General features: G+C 37.4%; 1 protein-coding gene across 1 annotated transcript in view; it reads left to right on the top strand.

Annotated features, from left to right (window-relative positions):
* The window catches only part of EYS (eyes shut homolog), a 944,860-nt gene that overhangs the window by 737,040 nt on the left and 186,899 nt on the right, over positions 1-20,921 (top strand). Inside the window, exon 37 of the mRNA XM_075087034.1 lies at positions 9,774-9,938. Coding sequence (XP_074943135.1) covers positions 9,774-9,938 — 165 coding nt within the window. The remainder of the gene's footprint in view (positions 1-9,773; positions 9,939-20,921) is intronic.

The raw sequence follows: 20,921 nt of genomic DNA, 5'->3' as shown, positions 1-20,921 counted from the left end.
GTGCATCATGACAACTCCAGTGTCAGTTATGGTTTGATATTCAAAGTCTGCTTTACATTTTTTCCTGTAATTGGGAGAGATTGAAAAATATAAACAAAGATACAAAGGACCTTCATTTCCCTTCTAGATGGGACTTTTTTTTTTTTAACAGATGAAACCCTGGTGTTTTTGCAGGAAGATCATATTTCCTGTCAAGTATGTTGGGCTTGAAGAAAATATTAGATAATAGCTTCCCAATTTCCTCTTCGTCAAATACAGGAAAAGAGCTAAGCACTTATGCATCATTTTGAATCCAGGTGGTAAAATACATTTAATTAGGTACTACTATCAATTAGGAACATTCTTTTCACTTTCAAAATCCAACACACTTAGGAGCAAAGTAATAATTTTTGGAGATGAAACCAATCAAACAGGAAAAGATAAATGACTGGGTTGTTTTCAAAGCTGCTAAAACCTGGTAGTAAGATGCTAATTTTGTTTGAGGGTTTGGTCTAACAACTAGATTGTTTAGGACTTTCTCAACACCCAACTTCTTTACTATTTTTTATACCTTCTGTTGAGGTACTACTGTCATACGTGTTTTAACAAAATCTTGAACTGAATATGAATGAATAATTTTCCTTTTTCCTTTCTTATGTCAGACTGTTCCACCTACTTACACATCTGGTCTTGCCATACATGCCTAGGTAATATCCATTTAAAAAATCACAGAATTTAATAATTACACAGCATCTCTCAGCTGGACAGTTTAGCATGCTTCGTGGCTGTTAACTGAATAAGCTGCTTCTCATTCTGTGAGGCAGGTGATTTTCTTCATTCCACAGATACACAGGAGTTGGCCAGAAATACTGAATTCTCATCTGCAGTAAACTGTTGCAGTTATAACTTTGCTGATGTACAGCAACTGAGGTCTAGGCCAAAAAAAATATTATTTCCTCCTAAAATGTGAGGTTGTAAGGGGAATAATGAGGGCTACAAAATAGGAATATGAAAATATTTTTTAATTCTTGTGGCTCCATGTTTCCCAAAGCATAGGAACATCAGGCTGCTTTACTATGATTTTGTTTTATCAGACATGCAGCTACTCTTGAGCTTATCAGTTTTTAAGGAATGCTAAGACTATCAATATGTAAAATTGCTTTCCTGAAATAAAACTAATAAAATATTCATATTGGGTTGATCTACTTATTATGGTGCAGCCACCAAAAGAGGGGGGTAACTTACCTCTAGGCACTAGGTAATGACAATTGCTATATGTTTCAGATAACTATGGAATCGTTAACTTCCTTTATGTTAAATGGTGTGCATCTCTCTTCTGTAATGCAATCTTAGCAGTGATATGGCATGCAGAACAAGTCACATAACAATTACCAGCTAGATCAGACCGGTAGGTCATCTAGCTCAGCATCCTGTCTCTGAGCAAAACCAGTCACAAATACTTTGAAGGGGTTATAAAAAACAGGACAACTGTAATTTTTCCCAAAGTACATTACTTCACCTTCCACCAGTCAGTGAGATTAGGATTTCCTGAGCTGTGGTTCCATTATATCTGCTAGTCTGGTGGATTGGTTTTCCTGTACTTTTCTTAATATTTCATAATTTTTAAAAATTTTAATACTTTTTACCCACATAATGTCTTGTGGCAATAAAATATCCAAAACAAATATACATCCTGTGAAAAGTTATTAATAATTTTCTTTTGTTTTTTTTTCAAGCCTGTGACCTGAGAGTAACATTGAGTGCCCTTTGTTTGTGTGTTACAAAACGAAGTGGTCATTTCTTTTTCACATTTTTTTCTGCATGTTGAATAGGCCTGATCTCTTTCTCACTCTGGAAGCCATACCATTCCTTTGATTATCCCTGCTTCTGTTCTGGGTTTCATTGTACCTTTGCAGGTGCATGTTACCAGGCTGCTTGGAAAATTCAGAAGAGACTTTTAACGGCATCATCTGCTTTATTTTCCTAGAATTTTTAAAACTCTCTTAATCTAATACTGCTCCATTTGTATGGCAGTTTCCTTCAATGAAAAAGAAATGGTGTCTTGCTCCTAAGGATTGCTTATGTGACCCATTGCCTCTCAGTGCTTCCACCGAGTCTTCATGATTAAATATACTGTCTTTCTGCCATTCAAAGCCGCTAGCTATCTGCAAAGTAAGAGATTAAGTCAGTGATCTGAATTCAGATCTCCCAGCTGACAGCAGAGAGCATTATCAACAAGGCACCAGGCTGTCCTGATAAAGAAAAACTTGCACATTTTATTCCATAAGGATTCTTTGCCTTGCAGTGTAGGAGTTCAGTTACAGAAAGTGGAAGGTTTTTGTGCATTGAAACGAATGAAAGCAGTGAGGGTGAGATTTATTTTGTTTCATATTTTATTGTCTGGAAACAGCTGAACTTGCCTAATCAATTATTTCTTAGCTTTCTAAAGTTACAGTCATTGAGGAAATGGTTATTGTATTTCTATACTATTGTAGGTGCGTGTGATGCTTTATGAAATACCCAAGTCAGATTTTGTATGTACCAGACATAATCCCTAGGAATTTTCTGAATCTTATTTATTTCGCTTTGATTTTCTTCCCACCGTGAACATGAGATAAAAGAATGCATTACTCTCAGGTAGTTAAATTTGGTTCCCTGGGATATTCTGTGAGCATGAGATGGATAGAGCAAGTCATGTATTCATCAGTCCCTTGATACTGCTGCTAAACTGACTTTTTGCCAGCTGGGAACACCTCCATTCTTGGTAATGTGGAGATTTGCTGCACTTGTTGGCAAAGTTTTTTCTCATCTGTGCTTCTACGATATTTTTTGAGTGATAGAAAAGAAGAACAAGCACAGAATCTGTCCATTAGTTTCAGATCTCTGTAATAGGAAGTTCACCCTGTAAGTGAAAATTACAAATAATAAATTCAGAGTTTAAGCCCCTGACTAACTCTGATATCCTGTTCAGTTCACATCTCACAGAGTCACAGAATCACAGAATCACAGAATGGTTGGGGTTGGAAGGGACCTCTGGATATCATCTTGTCCAACCCCCCTGCTTGAGCAGGTACACCTAGAGCAGGGAACATCTAATCTCTAACATTTCAACTCAGAACTACTGTATTAACTTGGTTTTGCCTGAAGAACATCCTCCAGCAGGCCATTTGGTTCTGATGCACAGACATTAAGAGTGAGATTGTTCATCTAACTTCAGATATTGCTGGTGTGCATGACTATAGCTAAGCTAGTGACCCTCAAGTCCTTTTACAGCAAGTGGAGAGAAATAGGTGGGTTTAGGTCATGATTCACCTGGCCTTTTTAGGTGTTTGTTGCAAGGTGAGGAGAATCACAACCTAGGATTACCCATTTCTCTTCTAATGAAAGAGGACCATGGACTTTCAATCCAGTTATCTACCCTGTAGAATGTAGACAGCTTGGTCAGATGTTTGGCTGGATGTCTCCTATGAGAAGATGAATGTGTTACTTCCCTTTGTAGGGTTTTGTGGTGTGTTTTTGTTCTGATGCTCATCCTTACTATTGAAAGTGTTACTTATTTCTCATTTGAATTTATTTAGCGATGGCTGGTGCAGTTGATGGGTCTTACTATATTCAAGATTAAAAAGACTACTTTTAATAGAATTCAGTACAACTTAATAGAATTCAGTCCTAAGCCAAACTTGTCACAAAAAGCAAACAATGCAAATGGAAAATTAGAGATAGGAGTGGAAACAGACAGATTCCAAATTACTAACAGTGGAAAATTGTATTCTTCCCCTTACTGCTGTTTATTTTCTAACTAAGATAAAGTCAATTAGGATCATAACAGAAACTTGTCAAAGTTTTCTCAAGATTTTCTTGTTATACTATGTGTTATTATGAAAACTGTAGTCAGTAGTATCCCATATAACCTGTCTGTTTCAGCAGAAAATTTGAGCCTTCAGTTAAACTATTAAAGTATAATTCTTAGCAATACAGAATCACAGAATCATAGAATGGTTTGTGTTGGAAGGGACCTTTAAAGGTCATCTAGTCCAACCCCCCTGCAGTGAGCAGGGACATCTTCAACTAGATCATGTTGCTCAGAGCCCCATCCAACCTGACCTTGAATGTTTCCAAATATGGGGCATCTACCACCTCTCTGGCGAACCTGTGCCAGTGTTTCACCACCCTCATCGTAAAAAATCTTCTTCCTTATATATAGTCTAAATCTACATGTGCTGTTCAGGGAATCTAAGACTCAACTCTGTAGTCTCTGTTAAGAATTTTTGCAGGCATTGTATCTTGAATTATTTGTAGTCTCCTTTTTTACCCTTAAAATGTTAGAAATATTTTTAATTTCTTCCAGATTAATTGAAACCTGTAAAACTGTTACATTACTTATAGTTGATTGTGACTTGTACTTACAAAGTCTTTTTCATATATTAATTTTGTTTATCATTGTATTATGTTGCTTCCTGAATGCTAACATATTCTAGTATCTAAAGATGACGCTTGTATGCAGACAGGGACATGAGTTTGATCAATTAAGGTTTTAGACAGCTATATATCCTAAAAAATACAGTTTGGGGACTAGAATTCATTAAGCCATTTTGCTTATTGAAACAGGGACATACTCTGACTCTAAAAGTACTGTATGGTGCTGAGAATTTGTGCCGTATTAGTTTTCTCACTATCCTCTATTGGTATAGTGTCATATTTGTCACTCTTTAGTTGTGGTAACAGCTAATATCTCAAAAAGTTACATTCTGCTCAAAGACCTTAAACGTAGGTCGAAGAATCATAATGTAATTTCTTCGTAGAAGTTCTCCACATTATAGAACTGCTGTGCTAGTGACTCCGTTACGTTCCCTCTCCTTCTTGTAAGGTTGGTAAGTCCCTATTGCCCTTCTCTTTCTGTGAAGCACAGTGGTCTCAAAACTATTTTGACTGTGCACTCCATCAGTAAAATCTTTCTGAGGACACCCCACCAATGTGCGTGAGTATTTATTTATAAATTACACATATGTACTACTGCAGTTCTTATATTTTTCTTCCTGCACCTGGGTGAATTGCCTTGCGTAACCCCTGGGGTGCATGCATTCCGCTTTGGAGACCGCTGTCCTGGTGGAACAGTTCCTTGGGGTCATAGACAGGGCTGACAGGGTTAGTAGTCCTAGGAGGGAAGAAAGTTACCATTTCTTCTGTCAGCCTGTCCTGAGAAATAAGTGTAGTACAAAAAAGAAATGAAGTGCAAAATCACTTATTGCCAGCAACCATCTTAAAATAAGAAGGTGTGTAAATGTTACTAGAAAACAGCATGAAGTACTCTCATACTGTGGCAGAGTCTTATATGTACATTGTAGCAGACATCAATAGCATTTCTGTTACTAGCTTATTGTAGTTCAGCATATGCCCTCTTTGGCTCTCATTCATGGGACCTACCAGTGTGCACCCATGCTTGGTGCTACGTGGGGTATTAATTCCTGATAATTCAGAGTTCAGTAGAAGGAGGGAAGTGGAAGTAGCGATTCCAGACAAGCAGCTTTGCCCATACTACTACCTGTGTATTTCATCACAAACCTAAAGATTTTAGCCTCTTAATACACAGACTCAGTCAACTACATCAAGGAGCAACAACTGATTTTTCAGAACCATGGTTCTATCTTAGTATAGGTTCTAGTTGCAAGTGCATGCATTTTCTACATTTTTTTTCCTTAAAGTTACTTTTTATTACAAGTTTTTTTCATACTGTATGGGTGTTTGTTTTAAGGCTATTATTTTGTTAATTTTTAGAGAGTTCACAGTAACCGTCTTTGTGTACTGTGCATGCATGCTAAACTTAAGATGTCTTTTCACTGTCTGCCATTACCAATTATATGTATAAACTGAAAGCATTGATACGTTTGAGACACATTAATGATTCCTTATGGTGCCTAGAATGTCACCTTCTTTAGAGCCCTGTGTCAGGGAATTTTGTAGTACTATTTAAGATAGCCTTATGAAACAGTTCTATAGTTATCTGTATAATGCAGCAGCAACTTGACAAGGTTTTCCCTTAAAATTATGGTGTTTCTTTTGTTTATGGACTTCTTATAGTTTTGATAACAATATTCCATGATTACAGATCTCCTAACGCTCACATCTTTATGAAATCTCTCAAAGGTTATTACTAAGTTCTTCCAAAAATACTGTGAGTGTCATTAGGTTGATCCTGATAAGCTTTAGGAAGAGTAATGCTGTGTGTAAGGCTGCAGTTTGCTGCAAACAACTATTCACATTGCATCAAACTGTTCCCTGCTATCAAACTGTTTGCTGCTGTTACTGAATTAATTTCAAATGCTGGGTCTACAGTTAGCTGTATGTATGAATTCTGTTAATGATAAAACATGAGATATGAAAAATTATTCAAAAGAGGTTTTTAGACTTTGCTACTTTTGCCAAATCCAGCAATACTGAAAATGCATTGCTTGTTGCTTGACAAATATTTAGGGTTTTTAAAATGTGTTTCCACCGTATGCAAGATAAGACAAGAATACTTAGACTTAGTGAACATTGCTAGAGGTGTCCTTGGGATGCTGGGGTTCCTACATGCTCTTCCCTGTCTTGTCAGATGCTGGGCTACTTGCTTGACTAATGCTTGCCACTGAGTTACAGTTTCCTCTCCAGACCTTTTCTTGCAATTGAGTTCTCATTTGTGTATGAGTTTACTCAGAATTAACTTTATTATTTGTCAATTTTTAAATATGTGTACTTAAAAACAATTTTGTAGTTACAGAACAAAGTTACAAAAGATAAACTGACAAACTAGTATGATTAACGGTAAAGATTTTCCTCTGCTATTCAAGCACTCCAGCTAGCTTGTGATGCTTGCGAGTTAGCTTTTAAGACAAACAGAGAAGAGTGCTCTGGAGAGTTTTCGTGGGTGCATTTTCCTGTAGAAAGGATGTCCTGTCAGAGCACACTCCCTGAGGCTGGGAAGTTCTTCCCTGCTGGATCTGTGGCTATTCAAACCTCTCCCGCCCGTGCTGTATGGGACACAGAAAGCACAGCTGACCATGTCCTGTTTCAGTACTTCCCAGCTGTTGGATTGCAGTGCTTCACAGTTGATCCCTCTTGATTGGTAGGAGCTTTTTCTTGATGTCTTGTGCTTAAGAAGCCTTTGGTGTCTTCTTTGCTTCACTGTGCTACCTGTAGAGCTTGTATTTCTTCTTCTGATCCACACTGCAGATAATCAATCTCAGTTTGTGTGAAGATGAAAGCTCAAGGAGATATCCACTGTTTAGTTTTATCCCACTTAGGCCCTTCATCCAAGGAGAGGACTAACCCCTGTGCTTTCAGTGACTTTTTTGCTGCTGCGGTACAGTTGTGACAGATTGCAAGTGTTGTACAGCTTTAGGGCAGAGAATGACTGTTGAGGGTCAGCAGGCTAATAGTCTGCACACTATCAGGAAGAGGGTGTACTCTGCATCTTTGCAGTTCTGGATGGCTATGTTGACCAGGTGTGCGTTTAAGTCTTTGGTGAAGTGTCTGTCTTTGCTATATCTCTTCTGTTGATTCCTGAGAGGGCTTCACTGCATTCGTGATGGAGGCCTAGACTACTTCGGGCATAGCACTACAGGTTTAGTCACAACAGTTGAAATAGCATTTTTCTCAGTAGTTTTGGCTATCCATTAGTGCAGAGACCTGTGGATGCAGGGTGCTGGACTCCCTGGAAAGTTGCAGGTCTTTAGGGAAGATCTCTCCTTTGAAGGAAACTATCCCAGCTAAAGGACTGATGAAGTTGTCCTTCCTTTCAAGATTGCCTGGATATCCTGTGCTCCATTTCCCTTCTCTCTCTCCTCCCCTTCCCCCTCAGCTACCTGAAAGAAACCTCACAAAATATTATTTTAAAAGTAGAAACTAAATTGTATCAGTTAATCTCAAAGCTGAGTATTTTTTGAAAACTGCCTAATAAAAGACATTTTAATAGCTTTAGCTGCAATGTGTAACACTATATTGTGAGTACTATAATACGCTGAGGTTTCTGAAGGCACTACATTTGAAGAATAAGAATTAATGTTGTCTGCACAGCGCCCTTGTGTGAAAAAGTACAGAATCACCAAATCGTTAAGGTTGGAAGGGACCTCTTGAGATCACCTAGTCCAACCACCTGCTCAAGCAGAGCAGGGTCACCTAGAGCAGGTTTTTCACAACCACATCCAGTCAGGTTTTGAAAATCTCCAAGGATCAAGACTTGCAGACGTCTCTGGGCAACCTGTGCCAGTGTTTGCCCACCCTCACAGTGAAAAAGTATTTTCACGTGTTCAGGTGCAATTTCCTGTGTTTTGATTTGTGCCCATTGTCTGTCAGGGGACAGTGCTGAGAAAAGTTTGGCTTCCTCTTCTCCATCCCTGCCAATCTGGTATTTATAGACACTGATAAGTTCCACCCGAGCCTGCTGTTCTCCAGCTTTAGGAGTCCTGGCTCTCTCAGCCTTTCCTCATATGAAAGAGGCCCCAGTCTATTAATCATGTTTGTGACCCTGCATTAGACTAGCTAGATCTGCTACTACTATTTCCCTTGAAAGTAATGCATTTAATTAGACAAACAGCATTCTCATAATTGTGTAGCTCTGCTTCTGATTTGCAACACCTTTGACCGTTACCTCAGCCTCTGAGGGAATTTTTTCATCCCACAGTTTTTTCACTTTCTCCAACAATCGTGACTTTCTCAGATCTACCATTTAGAAACATAACTATTTCTTGCTTTCCATCCTGCCTTTCTTTTGCTGTCAGGGTATGGTGTTTTTTTTTTTTAATTAATGCCCTTCAGCATATGCTTGTTTAATTAGGGGTTTCATTTTGTTCTTTCTTCTGAAGTCCAATAAAAATGGCAGAGAATGAACCATGGGCAGATTTCACAAACAAACAAAAAAGTTAATAAAATACCTGGAAAAAATCCATGTATTAGTCATGTCTATGTGTCACAAATCCATTGTAGTTTCAGTTCATTGAACTAAAAATTTCTTAAAAAAAAAATTACCTGAATTCAGACTGTTCTTCTTGTTGCTCATGCGTTATTCATATACCCGTGATGAATTTGGACAATCTTCAAGGAGCATTGCTTAATGAGGATGCTTAAGGCATCAGGAAGACATTCTGCCTAGCCTCAATTAGTTTTACTCCATGTTTTCTTGCTTGAGTGATATTATTATCACAGCTACAGGGGAAAAATCCCCAAAACATAACGACAAAGGTAATTAATGCAGTAAATGTTGCAAATGTTAAACCTTCATAGTTAAAAACTTTCTCTTGCAATTTATTTTCAAGACAGGAGTAGTGTAGTGGAAAATGTACATACTGCCCAACAGCACCCTTATCATAATTTCAAACCTAGAACATTTGAGTGTCCTCAAAATGAAGAAAACGTGTTTTTCTTAGCTACAACTATAAACCAGAAGTACTTCTCAGGGATGTCGTAGGACAAAAGCTCTGCACAGACACATCTGTAAAGATGAAAATTTATTACAATCTTTTGAACGTTATTGCATCTTCTAGCAGTAGTCTTAATGATAAATGGAAAAGACCTATAACGGTCTTTTCACTTCTGTAATTTTCCAGATACTAGAACATTTTCTTTTGTTGTGTATTTAACTTGAATGTTTGAAATCAAATAAATTTGTATGCATGTTCTGTGAATAATATAGTTGATTACACTATTCACAGGTATTCAGAAGAATGGATATTTTAAAATGTGCTTTGCTGATTATATTGTATTTTACTACTTTATTTTGTAATAAATTAATAAAATTAGCTTTTGATTATTCATTTCAGACACAGCACTGTTTTTTCCATCCTTCACTGGAAATTCTTATTTGGAACTACCTTCTCTGACATCTGTATCTGAGACCAGGACTGCATCTGGGCAGGAAACACACAATTTGACAACTCTGTACTTGACAGTGAAAACAACTGCTCTAAATGGCACAATTCTTTACAGTGAGTACCAATGATACTTGAAGCTAAGTATCAGTTTTAGCTCCTTCAGGTCCTTATCAACTTTAGTGTACATCAGCTGGCACTTCCTATTCAGCAGCAAAATGAGTCATTAAAATGCAGTAGAAGCCTTTTGGTATTCTAATGCATGATGCATTATAAAATTTGAACCATCGTTCTTTGTGTTCCTCTGGAAAGTTCTTTAATTTATGACTCATTGAGCAAAACATAACTTACAACTGAAAATGCTGCTTCCTGACAAGAAAGAACATAGTAAGCATATGACTCCAGTAATAAGTGTTACAGCTCTAAAATACAAATGTTGAAGAAATTTTGAACAATTTATTACAGAGAAACAGCTTCTGCATAGTTGGGTTGAGGCTCACTTTTTATTGTAATTATGATCTTTGTTCCAAAGAATTTGTGACTTGCAGAAGTACGTTAAGTTCTGCAAATTTTACATATTTCAGTGTATTTACTGTGATTTCACACTTCATAGGATTCTTTTGTGGCCCCTGGAGAGTATACTTGCAGACATGGACTTATGCTTGTTAATACTACAGAAGAATATTGCTTCTTGCCTGCATATTTCATTCCTCAGTATATGGCATGAACTTCTGAGACAGTATGCTTTTCACTAGTCAGTAAGAAAAATAGGCTTCTCTGCCAATTAAATGTTTAATTATATATTTTACCTTATAATTTCTATCCAAATGAAAAACTGTGAAGTGATTTTTTCCTAAACACAGGAAGAGCTAGAAAAATATGTTTGTGCAATCTATGTGCTAGATTTACTCCACAAAGACAAAATCATTAGGGGCATTCTCTGTTCACTGCAGCTTCCAAGGGTTTGTCTACACAAAGAAATCTTGTTCATTTAATATAAATTATTTTGATCAATTTTTTGTTATTTTTATATTAATCTGGAAATAATATATGTGAATTCACCTGCACTGTGTAAATATTTATAAGCCAGGGTTAAAAGCAGTGTAAGCTTCATGGCATTGTTTAATTATGCCTTTTATTATTATCTGTATAACTCTTTAGATGTAAAACACTGTAGCCCAAAATTAAACATTTATGCTTAGTGCTTTTCAAAATGCTGTCTCAAATCCTTGCATGTTATAGCTGGGCTGTTGCTGCAACTGCCTAAGCTACCTGGCTGCAGAATTTGCTAAGAACCATGGATAAGTGGGGATGTGGCAGTTCTTTATGTTGAAGTGTCTTATACTTGTTATTTGTTGTATATATGTATATATGTTGTTTCATTTTCAAGAGGAGTTATTTGTCCTTCAAGAAGAATTCAAGGAAGGTCACTGGAAATACTTTGAATTTATTTGGCATTTAACAATTTTGCTTGCCTCATCACTGCAAAGTAGTTGCCTCCCAGCCAAAGTTAAAGTAGAGTTTGCTATCTACCCATAAGCCCTAATGAGTAAGCATGTATGTTAAAAAAAAAAAAAATCCAATATGGAAGTTTCTCTGCTATTGGTAGGATGGAATGGTGTTTTCTGAAAACCTGGATGAGTGTACTGTACTCCTACAACCAAAGCCAAATTTCTTTCTATCACTACTTGTTGGAAAAATTTTGATATGAGAGTAGTAAATTTACAAAGCTGGAAGGCATGGGGGTTGGAGTAGCTTTGGAACAGAATTTGCAGTGTGGGATGCTGTTTGCCTCGTTTAGAACTCGACTATTTTACACATAGCAAATTTGTTTATCTTTACAAACATCAAATGTGCCAAATTTGTAACTGAAAATCAAATTCCAACTCCTTCACTATCTATGCTTTCCCATGATTACAAACTAATATAAGATACTTGCTTTTCCATTGCATTTTATACAGAAATTACACAAAGATGAACAGTATATCCTTTTCTTTTTGTTTCCATCCAGCTACACAAGGCAGAGTTACAACCTAAGCTTTAGTAAGTAGCAGGTGTCCCACACTTCAATTCACAATTGTTGTTTAAAATGACAGTGCATTGAAAAGCATTTTAAAATTTACAGTTTTGTTAGGAGATGCCTCTGCCTTTTCTTTTTAGGTTTCTGCAATTGTCAGGTGAGAGCTAGCCTGTATGTGGAATTAATGGGCTCCTTGGAGTACTGTTGAGGATCAGAAATGAGTCTTATCTTGAGCTTTCACACTATGATATAGACCTATGTGGTCGGTGGAATTGCTGCTTTGCTGCTTGTAAGATTTTAAATTGTTTTGAGAAACCTAGGAATTGCCACATTTTATTTGTTTAGTTCTGACCAACTAGTATGATAAGGCAGATAACTGCACATACTGCCTATGTCTCACAATTGTGGCTGAGTACTTTAGGGAGACACTGCCTGGAGATTTAAGTATCTTAGGCTACATGGGATGTAGCATGCAGACTGCCTCAGAATTATGTACTGAGGGTTTAGTTGGAGCTGAAATGATGCTGTGAAAGGAAGAGAGGGTGTGGATGCCTTCTTTGTGTACCAAGGGAGAACATAATGGGGCACAACTGATAGCTGTATTACACTCTTAATTTCATTCTCTGTATCCCAGTGAATCTGCTTCTACCATTGTTTTCATCCAAAAGAAAAAATGTACTGATTTAACAAAAATATAGTTCCTTTGTGCCTAATTCAGTTATATGGATACAAATACTGGGTAATTCCAGGGATGCTTTGATGATCACAGAATAACAGAATCCCAGGTTGGAAGGGACCTCAGGGATCATCTAGTCCAACCTTTCTGGGAAGAGCACAGTCTAGACAAGATGGCCCAGCACCCTGTCCAGACGACTCTTGAAGGTGTCCAAAGTGGCCAAGTGAACCACTTCCCTGGGGAGATTATTCCAATGGCTGACTGTCCTCACTGTGAAAAATTTCCCTCTGGTGTCCAATCGGAATGTCCCCAACAGCAACTTGTGTCCATTCCCCCTTGTCCTCTCCATGGGACTCCTTGTAAAAAGGGAGTCTCCATCTTCTTTGTAGCTACCCCTTAAGTACTGGGACATGGTGATGAGATCCCCTCTGAGCCTCCTTTTCTCAAGCCTGAACAAACCCATCTCTCCCAGCCTATCCTCGTATGGCAGGCTTCCCAGTCCTTTGATCATCTTGGCGGCCCTTCTCTGGACCCCTTCCAGCCTGTCCACATCCTTTTTGTATAGCGGGGACCAGAACTGTACACAGTACTCCAGGTGTGGCCTGACAAGTGCTGAGCAGAGCAGGATGATGACTTCTTTGTCTCTGCTGGTGATGCCCTTTTTGATGCAACCCAGCATCCTCTTGGCCTTCTTGGCCGCAGCAGCACACTGTTCCCTTATGTTGAGCTTTCTGTCCACCAGGACCCCCAGGTCCCTTTCCACAGAGCTGCTCTCCAGCCAGGTGGATCCCAGTCTGTGCTGCACTCCTGGATTATGTTTTCCCAGATGCAAGTCCTGGGAATGTTGCTTTGTATTCAGTCAGTGCAAAATAAACCACACCGAATAAGGTGTTTTTGAAATATTCAGAATCATGCCAAATATACTCATGATGCTGCTGCCTCAAAACAAATTCTGTAGTTTTTCTCAGATTATGTCCTTGTAATTGAAGCAATTTCTGCTTTTGAATATCAGAGAAAAAATTAATGCTCCTAATTGCATTAGTTAAAGTTACTTTCATGTGTAAAAGTAGACAAAATCTTTCAGTACCAAAAGTAGAAACTAATGCATTTTTCTCCTACCAAACATGAAATTCAAAAGCGAGTAGTCCACCATGAAACTTAGACCCGATCACACATTGCAGAAATTTTCAAAAGGAATACTGACAATGAGAAAAAAATATTTTTAAACTACTAACCAAAGTGATCCTGTGTCTTTTCAGTCTTCTAGCTCTGTACGAGTCACGTGTACATTTGGGGCAAAAGTCTTTTATTTTAAAAGTAAAGAAAAGTAATACCAGGAAGAAGAGTAGAATTTTGTTGCACAGTGGTGTGCTCCATAAATCCAAGCTAATACCACTATTTAACCAGTTTAATATTATCATAATAAAAGCATTCATTGTGAATTTAGAGTGAAAAGTAGCACATATGTACACTTCATAATTTATATCTCTTTCTTTGTCAATACAATGAAAAGCTCCAAGGAAATCCTGAAGAAGTGGCAGTGGTTGGAAGCCTTCAGTTCCTGCTTATGACCCTCCCATAAGTCCTTCCACAGATTTCAATGGAAATTACTCTTTTGAGTAAGAGCATTTTTAAAAATTAAAGCAGTTTTGATGTTATGATTTCTTTGCTTAGCGAACAACAGAATTTTAAGTATTCTAGGAGAAAAATCTTTGAAGCTATGTCAGAAGGGTTTTCATGGAATGCTCCCACCATAGTTATTCTAGAAGGGTTTTTTTTCCTGTATGCCAACCTTAGTTTTACCTTCTTTATACAGTTCCAGAGCACGTGAATTGTCTTTAACCTATGTAATTTTTTCCCTAGCCTTTATTCAATTTATTGTTCTTTACTTCCAATCTAAACTTCTCCAGTAATGTAGCTAACTGTAAAAAATTTGTTTTTCATATCAGTGGTGGATGGAATGATTTTTAAAAGTTTTCATCAGGTGGTAAAAATGTTTTGTCATCCTTTTATTAGAAATTATATAAATAGTAGATGTACAGTGGAAGGAGAAGCAAGAAAATGGGCTTCCTAGCAGGCCCTTATCTCTTGGGTTCTGGTGAGTGCAAGGATTAAGATTTTGGTCTTGAGATTTTGATCTTAAGATTTTGTGACGGATGCTTTAAGATCGAATAGAATGTTCCATTTTGCTAGAACTTACATCTAAGAAACTGTTAACATTCCCAAGAACGTTTCAGCTCCAAGTTAAAAATTGAGAGATACATTTTCATAATATACAGCAATTATGTATGAAAATTTGTCATTTGTATATTAGCAATGATGCCATTTTCACTTATTTTCCCACATATCTTTGCAAAGATATTCACTGTTCACACCAGGAAATGTCTACATAGGCATATAAATTTGATTATCTGATGTGGGTAGAACCTGGGAAGCTAAAGACTAAAAAATATCCAAAGAGAAAACATATTTATGTCTTAATGTCTTTTTATTGGCATCCCAAATATTTATACTTACTGTATGTACTTTTCTTATTTGTTGAACTCCTTCAAGCTGCCTAGTGATTGCTGTTGGGTTTGTATAATGATTCTTACTAAAATCTGCAGATTTGTAGTTCCCTCTGTCTGAACCCCTGACTCACGTAGGAAAATACACCTGGCAGGTAACACTGGCCATCTCACAGCACTTTCTGATCTTGAAAGAAAGCTTAAGGACAATAACATATAACAGACCATGAGTGAGTGGCAGCAAAACAGAAGTAAGATCAATATCTAAGGAGAAAAATTAAGCATTCTATAGTGTCTGCACAAGCCTTTGAATTTCTGTGGCCCATCTTAAGATGACTGTAATAAGGAAAGGCAAATGAATGTGTACCATGAAATTCAGGCTGTGAAAAATGAGTACACTTTCTTTTGTTACGGAGGGTAGATTTATAAATGTCTTTTCAATCCTTCTTGAAAAGGACTAAGGATATGTCACAGAAATAAATATTATTCATGGATTTAGAGGTGCAATTCTCAATGAACTTCTATGTTTCTGTAAATGCTGTTAATCAAAGTGTATATCTGGATCTTTGGAGAAAAGTGTATATCTGGATCTGTATATCCGGATCTTTGGTGAAAAAAAAAAAAGATTTAATTTCTTTCAATACAGCTAAAAAGTAGTGGTTCATTCTCCTGATTACAAAAGAGACCCAGAAGTATAGACCAGCTGACAAAAGGATATAAATGGGAATGAAGGGTATTACAGAAACAGTAGAACAAATGATGTCTTTAATACTACCACTGAATTCCTCTGCAACATATTTATCTAATAGAATCTAAACTATTCCAGATATTTAAAATTCAGTTTTCTTATTAAAGTATATAGAACTAACATTCTTAATCATCCTGGATGTGAGAAATAACGGCTCAGTAGAAACATTACTTGTGGCACTTTCTTATTTTCCCTATACTTCCATCCTGCCAACCCTTCACTTGTTTACACCCTCTTCTACTCTGTTCTTTTTTGGCTGAGTACTTCTCAGGTTCCTTCACATTAGGAGAGAGTCTGGAGCATATTTCATCATCTTCTTCACAGATTTCTAAAACAACTTCTTCATAGACTTCTAAAAGTACACAAAGTAATTCTTCCCTCAGAAAATCTGCAACTGCTAGCAGCAGAAACTCCATAGACCAATTACCTAAAACATAGAAATTTGATCAAAGATGTTTAAAGCTGTTAGGTTAGTCCTGCCTGAGAGATTATCAAATCTTCACCCACTTTAATTTGTACTTCCAGGAATATAATAATGTCATGGTTTAGCCCCAGTCAGCAACCAAGCACCACGCAGCCGCTTGCTCACTCACTCCCCCCTGGTGGGACGGGGGAGAGAATCAGAAGAGTAAAAGTGAGGTAACTCATGGTTTGAGATAAACACAGTTTAATAGGTAAAGCAGAAACTGCACGCAGAAGCAAAGCAAAACAAGGAATTCATTCACCACTTCCTTTCGGCAGGCAGGGGTTCAGCCAGCTCCAGGAAAGCAGGGCTCCATCACGCGTAACAGTTACTTGGGAAGACAAATGCCATTACTCCAAAATGTCCCCCCTTCCTTCTTCTTCCCCAGCTTTATATACTGAGCTTGATGTCATATGGTATGGGATATCCCTTTGGTCAGTTTGGGTCAGCTGTCCTGGCTGTGTCCCCTCCCAGCTTCTTGTGCACCCGGCAGAGCACGGGGAGCTGAAAAAGTCCTTGACCAGTGTAAGCGCTACTTAGCAACAACTAAAACATCTCCACGTTATCACCGCTGTTTCCAGCAAAAATCCAAAACATGGTCCCATACTAGCTACTACAAAGAAATTTAACTCTATCCCAGCTGAAACCAGGACACATAACCATGAAGTTAAATCACAGAAAACAAAAAATTGTAATTTTCAGCTTATAAAATAACTAAGCCATTCAAAACCAGTGCCTATATGAATTATAAATGTTTAATGCTTACTGTTATAGGAAAAGTATTACTTCAATTTTTACCTAAATTAATTTGATCCCAATTTCACAGAATTATTACTCTTCAATTGTACCTTGAATTTATGTTTGTCTTTGAGCTGAATTCTCATACTATCCCTGCACAGAAGTCCTCTGTGTTCTTAGTTAAGAGACTGTAGTTTTTGATACATGCAGAGATTCTTTTTTCATTGACTCATAGAATAATAGAATGTCCTGAGTTGGAAGGGACCCACAAGGATCATCAAGTCCAACTCCTGTCCCTGCACAGGACAACCCTAAATTCACACCATATCTCTGAGGGTGTTGTCCAAGTGCTCCTTGAATATCGCCAGGCTTGGCGCCGTGACTGCCTCCCTGGTGAGCCTGTTCCAGTGCTCCACCACCCTCTGGGTGAAGAACCTTTTCCTAATACCCAACCTAAACCTCCCCTGGCACATCTTCCTGCCATTCCCTCGGGTCCTGTCATTGGTCACCAGGGAGAAGAGATCAGCGCCTGCCCCTCCCTCCTCCTTCCCTTGTGAAGAAGCTGTAGACAACGATGAGGTCTCCCCTCAGTCTCTTCTCTAGGCTGAACAAACCACGTGACTTTATCTGCTCCTCCTATGACTTCCCCTCTAAACCCTTCACCAACTTCATGGCCCTCCTCTGGGCACTCTCTAGTAGCTTTATATCCTTAATGTACTGTGGCGCCCAAAACTGCACACAGCACTCGAGGTGAGGCCGCACCAGCGCAGAGCAGAGCTGGACAATCACTTCCCTCGACCAGCTGCAATGCAGGGCTTGATGCACCCCAGAACACAGTTGGCCGTCTCGGCTGCCAGGGCACATTGTTTTTCCTTAAGTTTTCATGGGTTCTAGTTCCTCTTACATATTTTGACACAGTATGTGTGTGCCTTAAAAAACTTCTTTAAGGGTTTCCATCTTCTGAGGTATTTCTTGCCATTTCCCACTTACATACCTTCTTCTTGACTTTCATAGAAATATGAAGAAATGTTTGCATTCCAGTTTCACTTTCCAGATTCTTCCAACAAAAATTAAAATGATTGGCTGGAATTTCAGACAGTTGAAACATTTTCTCTTATTTTGATTATCTGACTTGAATTATTAGTCTCAGAATAGAAGGTATTTTCTTTTCTAGATAATGTACTTATCCTGCATCTAACCTAATAGCTGTTCAGCTATCAGGTCATACCTTCTGGGGAAAATTGTTAATACAGTATTTTTGAGACATTTACAGAGATTTTGCTACAGCAGTATTTGAGCATGTCACATTCTTTAGAACTTTGCACTTTCTGGAAAGATAGAGTGGTATTAGTGGAGAACCATGCATTTGTTTTCTTTCCATTTATCCATATCTATGGACTGTGTCGCAGCTCCCTTCATGTCCCTTCATGCACCCAGAGAGAGAGGGAAGATGGGAGTGTCGGGATGCAGTGGTATGAGTTCAGTTCTCACCCTGACACTGATCTGGGACAGCTCCAGGAACTTGGGATAATTTTTACATAATTTCTAGAAGGTTTTTGCTCGCTTTTTCTTCATTGGTTCCCAGTAACACATCATACTTGCATTCCTATTCCCCTTGTTACCCCTAAAATGGGGTTTTACCTGACTTGGAAGATCCACCCTTTAATGACCAGCAAGTTTTCTTCTAAGGTTAGGTCTCTGCTAAGATAAAAAAAAAATAATAATAATTTGGATCTCTTCCTGGCTGTTGAGCACAGACACAGAGAGTAGTGGAGGACTGCACATCTTGTGGAACTCTGATACTGCATTTAATATTAATTACAACTTTGCATTACATTACATTGTGTTACATTACATTGCATTTCTACTTTGTCGTCCTCAGACTCTTTTTCCTTTTCTATAGCACCAGTTTCTTTCCCTTATTTTTGCTCTTTTTTGTTCTATGTGTCTCTGGTAATTAGATTCCTTTTCAAATAACACAAATGTTTGCTATGATTGTCCATATCAATATCCTAATTTAGTTTTACATTAATGTAAAATACAATATTATATACATTTGTAAAGTAAAAATCTCTCCAGTGTTTTGTGAATTAATTCTATGTGCATACACAGATTATCCAGAATTTTGTAATTTATTATTTCTGTATGCAGGCACCAAGCTCTTCTGTAGTTCTGTCAGGTAAACATAATATCCTTCGTGAGTTCATATGCTCCCTCTGTTCTTCCTTCATGCCTGCTTTTTGCTCCTTGCTCTATCTTTCGTTTTCCCTTCGAACAACTTCAAAAGAGAAGCTACTGTTGTCAGCTGTGCCCATTTAATAGTAGTACAACTCCTGCTTCTGCTGCTGCTTTTTTGAAGCTGTGCTACCATCAAACAGCTGAGAAATGAACTATCAGCAGAAAGTCAGCTTGAGGCTAGTGCACTCACTATGTACAAGAACTACAGAATTATAAAAAAGCATTTATGTTCCTGGCATTTTCATATTCTGTTAATATATTGATGTTAGTAATAGCTTGATAATTAAGGTTGCATTAAGTTTCTCACATTCATAAAGCAAAAATCCTCTATCTTTGTCAAAAGCGTTTTTTAAAATAGGAAGAAAATAGCAGTGATCTGCTTGTTTCGGGTGTATTTTACTAGAAAATAATTACATATTTTGATTTTTTTTAATTAGTCCACTTTCAGATCATTCGTTTTACAAACACACCTGATTTGACCAGGTGGTGATGAGGTTACATCTATTTCTCTGGCAGATAATTAGTAAATATTTAATTACAGTGAGAAATCTCAGACAAGATACTGTTGATATACAAATGGATTTGAATCAGAAAGTATGCATAAGAATAATATTTATGTCAGAATCTTAAGGAAAAATGTAAAAGGATTGAAACTTGGATATAGCTTTACTTAGTATACCAGCCAGTGAGCTTCAGAAAAGGAGATCTGTGCCTTCTCCACTTGTTCACATTCATGTGTGTTAAAATAAGGAGAGGTGAACACTTGAAAGTACCAATGCATTGTTGTAATACCTTTTACCAGTTAATGTAAATATATATAAGAAAAATAAAATGTATATATACAGCAAACAAGCCTATTTATGGGCTAACTGGTAGTCAGAATACGAGAATCAGTAACTGTGCTGGGCATGTCACTTTACTAAATTGCATCATATTGTTGTTGAAAAGCATTATCCTATTTAATACCTTTATTATCAAGGATTTTATCAATGGTTGGTTGAGAGTAACAAATACTAAGGACTAACTGCTGTTTGTAGAGGCTGCCAAAAAACAGGTTGTCTCTTAAAAACATAGGATGATTTATAGAAAATTATTACATATGTCAGAGGAATTGGTTTGCACACCATTTTTAATAGATTATAAACCATCATCTGTTCTAATGCAAAGACAAATGTATTTACCTTCTTAACGTTTCCCTAATTGTTTTCAGTATGTATTTAAGAAGCATACGAATGGTAACAGTCGATGGGCTAAAATTGTTTGGAGTTTTTGCAGTTACCTTATGTTTAAATTAGTGGCAGACTGTGAGGAGATTTCTTCTTAGATATGTCAGGAGCAAAAGGTTGAAAATATACACAATTATTACATTTGTGCCAATAAAGATTAGCCATCATTTGAGAAATATTTCTTTGTTGAATACAGTATGCATTCTTACAATTTTGTATTCTATTCCTTATTGATTTTACTTTTTTGCATGATTTAATTTCATCAGCATGTCAAAGAAAATTTTGATATTTAGCCACAAAGCAAAATAAATTGCAAGTGGTCATAAAACCCTGATATAGTTATAAAGTTTTACTTCATCATTTTCACTTTTAACAGAGTCAGCATAATGCTGTTCACAATCCCTTCAAGGAGAGATTGTTTAACTTCTACTATATATGGTATTCTATAACTTCTGACAATTGGATTTCAGATATCACAGCCCAT

Source organism: Phalacrocorax aristotelis, chromosome 3, assembly GCF_949628215.1.
Source record: "Phalacrocorax aristotelis chromosome 3, bGulAri2.1, whole genome shotgun sequence".
In the NCBI taxonomy this organism is placed as follows: domain Eukaryota; kingdom Metazoa; phylum Chordata; class Aves; order Suliformes; family Phalacrocoracidae; genus Phalacrocorax; species Phalacrocorax aristotelis.
Note: the sequence above shows the minus strand (reverse complement) of the source record. Positions and strands in the feature narration are given on the sequence as shown.